This window comes from Leptonotus elevatus, chromosome 14, assembly GCF_054856555.1.
Source record: "Leptonotus elevatus isolate MCC_2025b chromosome 14, RoL_Lele_1.0, whole genome shotgun sequence".
Classification (NCBI taxonomy): domain Eukaryota; kingdom Metazoa; phylum Chordata; class Actinopteri; order Syngnathiformes; family Syngnathidae; genus Leptonotus; species Leptonotus elevatus.
The window spans coordinates 6,822,008-6,835,744 of NC_141252.1; the positions used below are offsets into that span (position 1 = coordinate 6,822,008).

The following is a 13,737-nucleotide window of genomic DNA, read 5'->3' on the forward strand; positions in this document are numbered from 1 at the left end:
TGCGGCTTTTCACTTTGTCAAAGTGACCTTTTAGCACGGTGCTCTTTATCAGCGGATGATGACGAGAGCAGAGGTGCCAGCTTTTAATGTGAACTGGGGGGATTTGTAGGGGGGGGGGGGCACAAAACACGGATCCACTCCAGGATGAAGCTGTCAAAAACAACATCAGAGGAGGTTTGTTGTCACCGAATAACCTTTGTGATAATAAAATTTCAAAAGGCGGGGGGGGGGGGGGGGGGTTCACAGGCTTTGGGACACCACGCTGAAACTTCCCCAAGTCGAGCGTACATGCGAGGTCAGATTATTATCAAAGCTGCTGAAGCAGAAAGTCGAAGCAGTGCACTAACCGCATGTGCTCGCTGGGGAAGACGGTGTCAGTTCAAGGCCTTTGAGTCTGCAAGACTGGAGAAATGCATCTGCAAGCGATGGAATTATTCATATTTAGACATGCTTACCAGTCACTTATTAAATCAAAGTAAGCAAAAACAGAAGAGGCGGCGGCGGGAGAAAAAACGGCAGCTTTTCAGCAGTGTTGCGTCGACGGACGCTCACGCTCACGTTCACACTTTTTATCTGCTCGTTTACAATTCATGTCAAGTCACGACCGCCGACCTCCGTGCTCTGCCTTTTGCAGAAGAGGGGAGAGAAAGATTGTGAGGAGAAGAAAAATGCGCCAATGGGCCGATGCCTTTCTCCTGTTTGACCTTCACACTCCGCCTGATCATTGATGAGGCTCTTTGATAGCGATGGACACGTTTGAGCCGTAACACAACAAAGAAAGTCTGGGAAAACGGCTAATAGGACGGAATTCAGTAGAGCGTGGACCTCCACCAAGGCTTGAACAATCTTAATTTGGATCAGGCCCAAGTTGCACAACTTTTTTTTTTCACGATGTTTGATGAACGATGAACTCAAAGATCTAAAACTTCTTCCACATACACAATATCACCATTTCTCTCAAATATTGTTCACAAACCAGTCGAAATATGTGATGGTGAGCGCTTCTCCTTTGCCGAGATAATCACGCCTCACAGGTGCGCCATATCAAGATGCTGATTAGGGACCATGATTAGTGCACAGGTGTGCCTTAGACTGCCCCCCAATAAATGGCCACTCTGAAAAGTGCAGTTTTGTCAGCACCAGGGCTATTATCATAAATTTGGAATTTATATTTTAGTTCGTTTTGATTTCGTAGGAGAAATAATGACATTGGAAGTAAAACCAGATGACAAAGATCAATACTGCTTTCGTTAAATCATAGCCAGCTTGCCATCTCAAACACCAGCAGCAAAATCATCATAATCCGTGTTCGTGGTTGCATTTATAATCTTTATGCAAATGAAGTCTACTTCTCCCCCACTGTATAAACCAGAGAGCAGAACCGCCCACCTGGTTCTGCTGAAAGGCCGACATCAACGCATCCCGGGGAGCTTTCAAGGCGGTCGACTGGTGTGACAGATGAGGAGTGAAAGGCAGATCAATAGAGATCAGGACTTAAATGAAGAGTGATTTTAATTGGCTGACTCTTATTGATGTACGCTTCCCTCAGCTGCTTGGGCTGGCTGCAGGGCCGCGCGACCTGCCTGCGCCAGATGAACGTTTGCTGATTCTCAGCTGTTCATGTAACCGAGGGTGACAATATCAATCCAAAGGAGGCCTTTATGAGTGACATCCTCTCATATCAGCGTTTACTATCGCTACTGGTTGACAGATTCTCTAGACTATGGAATTTTTATACGCAGCGAAACCACCGTTCATCGCGGGCGTAACGTTCAAGACCAATCGGGATTAGGTGAAAATCAGCATTATAGTGATAGTCTTTTGTACGGAAGAGTATTAGGGCCAGTGAAGAGGAAAAAAAGGCTGGCAGGATTCTGACTTTATTCTCATAATTTTGACTTTTAAATCAGAATTATGACTTTAAAGTCAGAATTATGACTTCTGACTTTAAAGTCAAAATTCTGAGAATAAAGTCAGAATTATGACTTTAATCTCAGAATTATGACTTCAATCTCAGAATTATGACTTTAATCTCAGAGATTAAGATTATTTATGTATTGTTCTGAGATTAAGATTATTTAAATACAGTGAGGTTTAAAAGACAATTTAATGATGACTAACCAACATCAAAGACCCTGATCCGGGGTTTCATACATTGAATTGACTCTATTACTGAGAGATTATGGGTTCAATATCTTGTTTAGTCATACAAAATGCAATATAAAAAAAATTCCCGCCACTATTATATAAAACATTTTTTAAGAATGTTTGCTTAAAATAGGTATTTTCATCTTATTCTAAGAAACAATGAAAGCCATTTACTCTTTAATATGAGTGCGTCTGGCTTATTTTAAGATTAAACTAATTGTTTTGTATCTTAGAATTTGTGTTTCAAGCTTTTTTAAAGATTTAATTTACTTGAAATAAGGCCATTTTACCTATTTATGGCTTATTTCAATATTTAACTGACTGATTTGTTGCTTAGAATAAGTGCATAAAGCTTATTTTAAGGTTAATATAGATCTACACATTTGTCTTATTACACTAAAAACAAGTGTATTTTATCTCATTTTACGGAAAAGTGTTGTTGTTTTTTGCAGTGCAATGGAGACTACTGACACCTATTGGACTGGAGTGTGATAGGAACATTTTACATTTTAATTCCATTGAATCATTTCTCTCATGCTCAATGTTACAATAGTGACTAAGTGTGGTAGCACCAATTAACCACTACATAACATTCTTTTTCTGCCTTGTCTCTTTCTACTTCTAAAATAAGTGCTCTGCACAACAATGGCAGCCTTTACAAATCTAAATCAAGATGACACAGCAATAGGTTGTTGCCGATGCAGTTTTATGAAAATACAGGAGAAAGCTTTATGTCCGGACAGTCTCCAAATGTGCTGATGAGATCAAGGAGCTTAAGGAAGCGAGCGTCCGAGAAGATGTTTAACGCAATTTGATGGCGGTGCCATTGATGATGCATAAGAACTCAATGGGACGTATTAAGATGTTGCCGACGCTAACGGTGCAAAACGGGATGTTTTGGAGTTCTTGTCTCTTGTATGAAAGTGCAGATTTGACATTTGCTATTTATTAAATTTTTAGTGTAATGTTGGAAAATAAGCGTTTGGGGATAATAGTGTATATTTACTGACAACAATTTCAAACATTTCAAAGAGACAACAATATTTTTCTTCTTATCAAAAGAAAACACGTCAACTCTGCATTTATGAAACAAGACCTCAAGATAGCTGCCAACATTTGATTACTGCCCTGTCAGCATCAGTCCGACCATCGCTAAATGAACATGTACTTTGATTGACATGTGATCGCGATAGGGGCTGCCAGAACGGACCCTTATAATTAGTCAGGGCAACCCTCCCGCGCATATTCCTCATTGCTGCGAAATTGGAAAAAAAATACATATATCATCGAATAAAATGACACATTCCTTATCAGTCAATGAGAAGCCAACAAATGGCGAGCACACTGAAAGCTTATCAGCAGTCAAGGGACGGAATCATTTCCTCGCGGGCACCGTCTTCAGAGACACGTTGAGTTCTTTGGGGAGTTTTAATTGGTGACTGGCTAAAAGTAGACTTATTAAAATGACAGCATTGCTTCTCTTGGCGTACCTTTAGTCACCCAATTAGATTATTTTTTATTTTTTTATGGGAGCTCGTAAATAGAGGCGAAAAACATTTTCAGAGGGGTTGGCGGGATTCCAGTAGAATTGCTTTGATGCGTTAATTGGCTGCTGTGGTCATATTATTTGGGGGGCAGATGAAGCTCACAGTGCTTCTGGTCAAAGGAAGCGAACGCGCCTTCTGCTTTGATCTTGTCTTTTTCCCCCCTCAAAGAACACCCCAAGTGGTTTTGTTGGACTTTCAGAAAACTATTATCCAAGCTCAACACCAGCTACCGGGTGCACCCTCCAATCACAAGGGGGGAAGATTAAAAGGATGCTTGAGCGAGAATTCCCAAACCGGAGTAGGGGTGCGCAATATTAAAAGTGCAACGGCAGTGTGGATTCCACAACGGCGTATATATATATATATATATATATATATATATACACACATACATGGGGGGAGGGGTAATATTCTGAGAAAAATATAACTAAGTGTCAAATTTGCGAGAAAAAAACTCATAAACTTACGACAAATACACGTAGCGTAGCTATAGCCTAATGTGAGGATTCGTTGGTGGTTAATGGGACACTGTTTCTAAAATGAAAAGGTAGGATGGAGACGGATTCATTCTTAATTTAAACTTTACTCGTCGTACACGACAGCTGGAACAAGAACACTTCCTGATCCCCTATCAGCTGACTAACACTAACCAATCAGAAGCCAGCATACTTTAGGTAAATGCAAGTGAATCACGGAGAGCGGCAGATGCAACAACATCAACTTAACTACTTAAAAAAATAAAAATAAATACCAACATTTATGAAAGTGTAAATAATAATTCCGGAAACATAAATGTACATGTAAATATACATTTGAACAAATTAACTTAAAATGCTTGACCCAACGCTTCAAACATCATATGGATAATATCTGCTAAAACAATTACTATCTCCTTATTTGAAGAGCCGGCTGAAAAGTATCGGCAAAAACATCCAAGTAGTACGCTAAGTGTATTTCTCGTAAATTTCTGGTGGGAAATAAAATCCCACAAATTGGCTCAAACTCTCTCCGAGGTTGACGAGCATCGATTGCTAATGTCTGGCGTGTCGTTTCCCCGAGTGCGAAAAAGAGTTGACGATGAGGCCAAATGTCGACATTCCTTATTTCATTTTTAATACTTTGCTCGAATCCCTCCGTTCTATATACCCCCCCCCCCCAATCGTGTACCATACCATGCTAATGGATGGATCTTCAAGAAAGACTGGCTGTAGGAGTCTTTTAAAGCGCAATCAAATGTACGTATATGAGAGATGAAAAGGAAGCGGGATATTTCCCCAAGAAGTGAAGGCCTTTGTGTGTCGGAATCATCCCTTTATATGTTCTTTTTGCAGTCAGATAATGATCTATTTCTCACTTGCGCTGTGTCTTGTTTGGCCTACTTATCTCTGCTTTCACCGAGTTTTTTGTTCTTCTTTTTTTTGGGGGGGGGGGGGGGGGGTAATCATTTGATGTAGAGGACTAATGCAATTGTGTACTTCATTATTCAACTTCTTATTTATTAGCTAGAGGTCGGTTTAGAGAGGAAGGAGACTTTTTATTGCGTCAGGATGAAAAAAAACACACAATCTGCTTCTTCCTCTGTTTGTTGAATCGGTAGAGGCTGATGTCTGTGGATCTCATTCTGCTTCGTCTGTCCTTCCTTCCTTCCTGTCCTCAGTCTTTCCTTTGGTCTCTTGAGGTCTCCCTAATTAGTTGGAATTTAGATGTTTCTGGGGTTGGTGAAAGATTCTGGTTGGTAACCCGGTGGGTAGTAGGTGATGTCTGGTCGGTGCTGATTTCTTTCTTTTCTTTGATCCTTCCTCGGGTCTCCTGACAGCTTCACTACTAACGGGATTATGAAGTATTCGGTTTAGGGTGAACGATATGGGATTTTTAATAGATTTTAGGTGAATTAATGAGCACACAGTCACAGAGAAAGAGCAATGATGATGACATGTCGAATCGGTAAGATTACCGAATGAACAATACTGAGAAAAAGGATGAAAAAAAATCTTTGCAGACGATGTGCATGGAAGGAAGGTGAGGGGAAAAAAGAAATCAGCTCGACAAGCGAATCGATAATTTTCGAAACGTTTTAAAAGGGCCAGCACGCGGAGTTCCCGACGTTTCCATTTTGAGTAGCCCTGAGCTGCGAGGCTGTTTTTGTATGCCACAGATGATTTATTGCTAGCACCTACTGTTCCATCCAGACTGAGAGAGAGAGAGAGAGAGAGAGAGAGAGAGAGAGAGAGAGAGAGAGAGAGAGAGAATGTTGACGGCTCATTTCTATTAATCAACAGTGATTCATCGGCGAGGGCTATTCTCAACACATACTGTCATCTGTTCAGATGTATTGTTCTTAATGTGGACATTTTACAAAAAAATAACATTCAGTTACTGAGACATAACTAGAATATGACATTGTAATCAAGAATTTTTTTTCCCTAAGTTGAATTGAAAATCTATCGTTAATAATAATAATAAATCAGCCAGAAGCGATGAATAAGCCCTTATTTATAATTATACAAACAAAAAAGGAATAAAGGCTTAAGGCACCTAAATTATAGAGATTAACATACTTTCCTTAACAATACATGACTTTGGAGACTTGCGTATCTCCAAGCTGTCTGCATGTCGTTGGCATGGAGACAAGTCCCAGCATGAACCAAGGTTATAGTTAACGGAAACGAACAAAAAAGTTAACAAAATAAAATACTAATTAACTATTGATTTAAAAAAAAAAAAGGTAACTAAGTAAAACTGCAGCGTACTTTTAAAATATCCTTCCTTTTCATCGTTATCAATTGATAGCATACATATTCAAAATAAATATATTAATTTTGGTATTGCATTATGTCTGTAAAGAAGAAGGAAGATCAAACAGTTGTTTGGAACTTAAGTATATATATATATATACTTTACTTAGTTACATAATACCCTTTTTTCTTTCTTTTTTTTACACTTGATATGAAAGAACAGAAACGTTTTACTAAACTGAAATTAAAAATAAACAAAAGTCCTCTTCTCAGTCAAGTCGTCCACGTCACTGTCAAGTCGTCCTCGTCAGTCAAGACGTTCTCTTCTCGGTCAAGTCGTCCTCGTCTCGGTCAAGTCGTCCTCGTCTCGGTCAAGTCGTCCTCATCACGGTCAAGTCGTCCACGTCACAGTCAAGTCGTCCTCGTCACAGTCAAGTCGTCCACGTTACTGTCAAGACGTCCACGTTACTGTCAAGTCGTCCACGTTACTGTCAAGTCGTCCATGTACTGTCTAGTCATGGTGACCAGCCTACTCTCGTCCAGTCCAGCCACGTCCCATTCAGTCATGGTCTACTCAGCTCTCTCTCAGTGTTTCAAAATAAGTTCTTCACATTGTCATTCATTCCCTCCTCATCTCCCTGCCGTGCTTTCCCGCATTTGGGTCCACCATCCCTTAATCTTTCACGCCCACCGTAACATTACGTCGCCGTTATTGGAATGGATGTCCACCGTAAATAGGGGATATGTTTTAAAGTTCCATATCATTGGTTCCGCAGAACAACAAACATTGAAGGTGCTGTTTGCTGAAACTACTGAAGATGTTTGAGTGGCACGTTCCTCTCGGCGAACAAACGATGATCCCCAAGACCCTTCGTCTGAATCGTGAAACGATCCGAGAATCAAAACTTCTTTGCCTTCTGTTGGCGCTTTTCACCAAATAGAATACATTTGAATGTATTAGCGGTGGAGGCGTCGTTTTGGAGACGTTCCTCTTATGATCTAGATGTGTAGCTTAACTCAAAAGCCGGACAAGCGATACTGCTCGTCTCGCACGCTTTCATGTTAAGCGACGTAAAGCTCTCATTAGTTTCCACCACCGCCGGGCTCTTTTTACGACCAGGCGTGCGCCGCTACAGACAATAGACCTCGAGAGACGCGGAGAACGTGCGAGCGTTTGGCGCAGCCTCATTATCAGAGATGCATCAAGTCGCGCGTTCTCGCCACGCTGGGGCAAACGGACAGCAGTAAATGAGAAGGATTAATTGAACATTTCGGGGAGGGGGGAATCATTTTCTTTCTGACACTTTTACAGATAGACGTCACTCTGGTTTTCAGTGCAGCTATAATATTCCACTGACAGCACCTTAAACCAAGTTCTCATCCAGTTTTCAAACATTTTGGGTCCAGGGGAGAAATTTTCTAAGGACCCCAACATTATCTTAATACCAATTCATCGGAACGTCCATGTGCAAATGTCATGAGGGTTATTTATTTTTTGAACCTCAAATAACCTGATTAGGCTGTCACTATCGAATATCTTTTAGAATCAATTAATCTATCGATTATTCAATCGATTAATCGACTAATCTGGTTTATTTAAAATTTGCAGTAAAGTGTATAACAAAAGCATGTTTCCCTGATTACTGTTTATTAACCAGTGATTGGTGATTATTTCGCACTTCATATTCATACAGTGATTAAAAAAAAAAAGGGGGAATGATGTTATCGGGTGGGTCATTGTTTTCCAAAGTAAAAACAGATGCTTGCAAATGTCTTATTTTCATTAAACACAGAAGATAATCAGTCTTCTTTCATGAAGGATTACAGAAATCAGTCAACAATTACTGTTGATATACTAAAATCAGATGATTTTGACAATTTTAAATGAAAAAAAATGGCAAAATCACACCTTTGATCTTTACTCATCACAATCGACTAATGAATGAGGTTCACTTACTAATCAAAACAAGTCATTGGTGTATAAAAGTAACGGTAAAATTCTATTTTTCATGCACTTCAAGGCAGATAGATATGGCGGCCTGCTACAATCCGGAACTGAGGTCAAATCCCACTTCCAGTACACATGTGGTGTCTGATTTGATTACCAAGCTGCACATTTAATAATTGTAATTGAATTTAAAAAAATGTCCGGTCCTGGGTTGGCCGCTTCAAGCATTAGCCAATCAGGCCTAAAAGCATTACTTCAAGTCGTCCTGAGTGATTTTGCCTTTTCAGTGTGTCCAGCAGTTCTATTTTTGTTTTATTTTATTTGATCAGATTTGAGGACACCTCAATCAAAAGTCAATCTGTAATGGCTTTCCTAAGGCTCCCGATTCCTCAGCTTTCCATTCCGAGCCATGCATCCTCTGGAATGCTTTTACACTGTCCGGCCTACGTTAGAAGATCATTCGTCTACCGGCAGCGCGGAAAAATAAATAAAAAATCTTTAAAATTATTATTTTTATTTCACTTATGTCCGTCTCACTGGACAATGTTGGCATGACTTCATCTCCAACTATGTCTTGAGTCCAGTTGGGAAAAAGTTCTCTTATATTGCAGATTTTCATCAACTGTGGGTGAGTCTGGAATGTATCCTAGCTCGCAATGAATGGATATTCACAAAAAATTTTACGGCGACCACTCAGAAATAAAGTCAGTTATGAGTCTTTCCCCCATGAACAGAAATACAAGAAGGCTCAACTTTACAGCTTTGAAGCTGATGATTGTTTAAAAGGGCGGCACTCCTCAGAAGGACAAATGAGAACGGATGGTCGGTCTGAGAGGCAAAATGAAGAAGAGCAGAGATGTGTGTTTCTTGATGATTACATCTCCATTCATTTGGATTGCTGAGACCTGTTAAAGTTTGTGCTAAAGATGTTTACCAATTCCATTTACTCCACAAAAGGCAGATTAGGGAAGTTTATCCTTTGCAATTAATCAAACCTAAGTGTTTTGTCAACTCACGTGTATTTGTCTCTGTGACTGCAAAATTAAATCATATATTGGATCAATTTTGTATTAATGTGGTTTCTGTCAAAAGAACAGAAGTCGACCTGTCACCACAGGAATTTAGCAGGAAATCATATACAAAATTACAATACAAAATTGTGTTGATATTAGCATAAACTGAAAATGTACTTTTTAATTTTTTTTCAACGCAGGTTACAGTAAAACTTAAGCTATCAAACTTTTAGAATTATTGTAGAAATGTAAATGGTGTGTCAAGGATAGTTTGTGCTTCATCATTTTCCACAATATGTTATCTAATACTGATTACATTATTTTTTTCCTCAAAATTATAAACACTCCATAGTAAAAAAAAAAAAAAAAAAAGTAACTTTTTTTTATAAAAAAACAAATAAAGGGGGAGAGAGTAAAGGACTGTGAATACTTTCCAAATACACGTAAAACCTTTTTGCATGGATCTTGATGTCGCGATGAAATTAGGCTAAAGCTGGACATCCGCTGTGAAAAATTTAGGCTTCCTTATTGGACGACCATCAGATCATTTCTGATGTGTCAAGTAATTAGGTCAGCTGTCATCCAACATAGTTGACTGTGAGATCTCCCTGCAAGCTCATTACGGAGACATATGATGCAACATTTTCACAAAATGAAACGCATCCTAGTCTTCGTACGAACGTGTCTCTCTTCAAAATACCTCAAGCGGAAAAAATTATAGCAATCTTTCCATCCTCTCTTTCTGGCCTTGTTGATCAGCTTGGTTTGAGGGGGCGGTCCTTATTGGTCTTAAAGTATGCAATCGCTACTCCCTCCACCAACACTCTAAAAAGAGAATTGTTGGCCAACAAAAAACAACGCTTCAATTGGTAACACACAATTGAATAAAGTTTTTCCAAAGTGAATATATTCAGTTTAATGGATATTAAACTTAATATAATCACTTGAGATTAACATTAAACTGAATATATTCACTTTGGATTAATTCGATTAAATTGTGTGTTACCAATTAAAGCAATTTCATTAAATTGGTCAACAATTCTTTTTAAACTTAAGTTGGTTCAACATTTTTTTTAGAGTGAAGGCAACACTTCATTCCCAAACTGTCAAATGATGTCAAGTTGAAAAGAAAAAAAGAGAGGGAGAGAGAGAGAGCAATGATGATGTCACAATACTGAGCTCTCAACAACAACAAAAACGTCAATTTGGTGAATTCATCAACTAAAACTGTACAGACTGCTAAGCTTTAAAGTACATTATCAAGAGCCCTTAAAAAAAAGTGTGCATTAGTCCCACTTGCAGTGTACAAGAACTACAATGTGCTTCCCTAAATGCCACGAGAGCTATTTTTGGCACGTTTCAACCTAAATATTCATGAGCTGTTCATATGAAAGGAAGTAAACCACATTCAATTGGCACTGCTTCCTTGCTTCAACAGAGAGGAGCTAATTTAGTGTTGCCAACTTAGCGATTCCGCTGCTATATTTAGCCACTTTTCTGAATGCTCTTTTGTTTAAAAAAAATAACAAATAAAAAAAAAGCGATTACAGATTTTATTCCCTCTAAGACGAAGACAAAATGAGCAGAATTCCTTTTCACATTTTGCGTATGACAAGAAAGGAGCCTGGTGGAAGGCAATCACAAAGCTGAACATTGGCACACACAAAAAAAACATGAAGATTTAAAAACTGTGATTTATCAACAATCAAAATGTTGGAAACTTTTGACCTGAGGTATGTGATGTAAAGCAGGAAAAGTTTTGCTACGGTCGCCTTGCGTCACAGTGGGGATGTCAAATTTATAATACATTAATAGAGACTTTATCATAAAATTAAGGCATGTAATAGTAAGTCAACCTTAACTTGTTTTCTCTCAAAAAACATAAAATGTTCTATTTTAAATATTGGCATGGTCCCAAAAACATATTTATATGTTTTTTTACGTTGTTGTTTTTTTTTTTTGTATGCTAGAGCATACAGAAGGCTTTGATGCTGAAGAAAACGCTTAAAGCAATGGTAGTTATTACAAGAACGGCCAGCAGGTGGCAGCAGAGTCTAAGAGATCAACCACGGACGGCCATGTTGCCAAAAAGGCTGTTTTCCCCATTGTTTTAAACAGATTTGTGAATAATGATGAAACTTAGCTATATTTTAATGCTAATTGCTGCAAAATGGAAACAGATAGAAAAACAAATCTGATTAAAGAAGAGACTTTCTTTTGGTAGGTTCCATGTTTTTATAGCAATAGAACACAATATTGTGTGGGCCTTGCGAAATCAGTCAAAATCCAGTAAAACAGCCGGGAGCGAAGGGGATTGCTTCAGTGGAAATGGCTGGGAGTGAATGAGTTAATAAATTAACTTGGATTAACTTAATTCAATTGTGTGTTACCACTCAAGTAATTCAATTAAGTTGATCAACAATGTTCTTGACAATAATACGTTATGTATGACCTCACTAGTCTAAACATGACATTCTAATTAATATTACATTTGTGGAATATGAGTTATGAAGCAAAATCCAGCTGTTGTTATCCATCTCAGGGGGCGGCCATTTTGTCACTTGCTGTCGACTAAAGATGACATCACAGTTACACAGCTCACCTGTTTTCTGAAGCCGAGCTGTGATTGGTTGTTACCTGAGACCCGAGCAACTGTGATGTATTTTTTACGCGATAGCAAGGGGCAAAATGGCCGCCTTCTGATATTGACAAAAACTGCTGGATTTTGCTGCTTAACTCATTTTCCACTAATGCAATATTAACCAAAATACCATATTTAGACTAGTGGGGCTGCATAGAACATATTATTGTCAATAAAAAAAAATGTGGTTGACTTCCCTTTAAGCTTAGTTCATGTTTGACCAGCCATCGGTTAGCTAAACTGTGAAGTTAACACGGTTGACTTGTCTTGGTGGGTTTTTTAGTGACACGCAAAGTTAGATGTTGTGTCTCTCAATTTAAATTTGCAAACCATAAATGCTGCCATCTTTTGCCCCCGATTCTTCAACAACAAAAAAATCCTTGAATCAAAATGTAATCATCTTCGTCTCACCCTCCAGATGTGGCTTCTGCACTCCACATCATAGCATACTGGTGGTGGGTTGCCAGGTTGGAGCGCACTACACCAAAAATTACTTTCCTTTCAAAAACAAAAACAAATGGCATGCTGTCTTGAAAATTCACATTTTCCAATGTTAACAGGCAAGACTTGTCAAGTCGAAGTCAAATTGAGTCTTTCCGAGTCAAGATCAAGTTGATTGAATTTTTTTGGGGGGGGTAAGTTTTAGCCAAGCAAGTCCTGACTCCAACTGCACTGAAAAACATGATTTGGAACAAGCTTGATAACAAACACAAAAAAAGCGAGTCGACAAGTGGCAGTGCCTGTTTCTACACTGATATTCTGATTATTGGTTTGTTAGAACAGCCGCCGACGTGACACGGTGGATTATCAGCATGTATTCAGAGCACTCCGCAGATTTGCTTCCAACATTTGATGGAAACCCAGATTAATTGTTATAAATGTCCTTGCAGGAAATGACACTAGCGTGAGGCATCAAATTATGCACACCAGCGGCGTCACAACACGGAGGGAATCGTCCTTTCACATTTCCATTTTTATTGTTGGACAGTGCAGGTCATTTGCTGCACAAAGCGCCATCCGGCCTTGTTTGTTGTCAGCGGTTTGACGATTCAAACATATCCGTTGGCAACAAAAGCCGTGCATATACGAAATGGGATATTGGCCAAAGGAATGTTTTATGTTTAGATTGTGGTTGTAACTTACATATATTTGTATGTGTGTATGGTTTTTTTTTTTTATTCTGGTCAGTTCAATAGGCATTCGTGTCAAGAATATTGATTTTAAAGGAGAATTCAACCTTAAATACTTCTTGACAATAATATGTTACACGTGACCTCACTCGTTTAAATATGACATTCTGATTCATTAATTAATTACATTTGTGGAATATGAGTTATGAAGCAAAATCCAGCCGTTTTTTTATCCATCTCAGGGGGCGGCCATTTTGCCATTTGCTGTCGACTGAAGATGACATCACAGTTGCTCAGAGCTCAGGCAACGACCAATCACAGCTCACCTGATTTCTGATGCTGAGCTGTGATTGGTTGTTACCTGAGACCTAAGCAACTGTGATCTCATTTTCACTCGACAGCAAGTGGCAAAATGGCCGCCTTCTGATATTGATAGAAACTGCGGGATTTTGCTGCTTATATATATATATATATATATATATATATATATATATATATATATATATATATATATATATATATATATATATATATATATATATAAATAAATAAAAGGTCCATAAAGTCTTGTATTG

The 13,737-nt window shown here is 38.7% G+C and overlaps 1 protein-coding gene across 3 annotated transcripts in view; it reads right to left on the bottom strand.

Annotated features, from left to right (window-relative positions):
• LOC147162767 (uncharacterized) overlaps positions 1-13,737 on the bottom strand; it is a 66,867-nt gene that overhangs the window by 31,011 nt on the left and 22,119 nt on the right. For 2 of the 3 annotated variants that reach the window (XM_086095793.1, XM_086095792.1), the window contains exon 5: positions 348-416. The exons of the other annotated variant lie outside the window; for it this stretch is intronic. In XM_086095793.1, the coding sequence (XP_085951919.1) occupies positions 348-416 (69 nt within the window). The remainder of the gene's footprint in view (positions 1-347; positions 417-13,737) is intronic. 3 annotated transcript variants of the gene reach the window in all.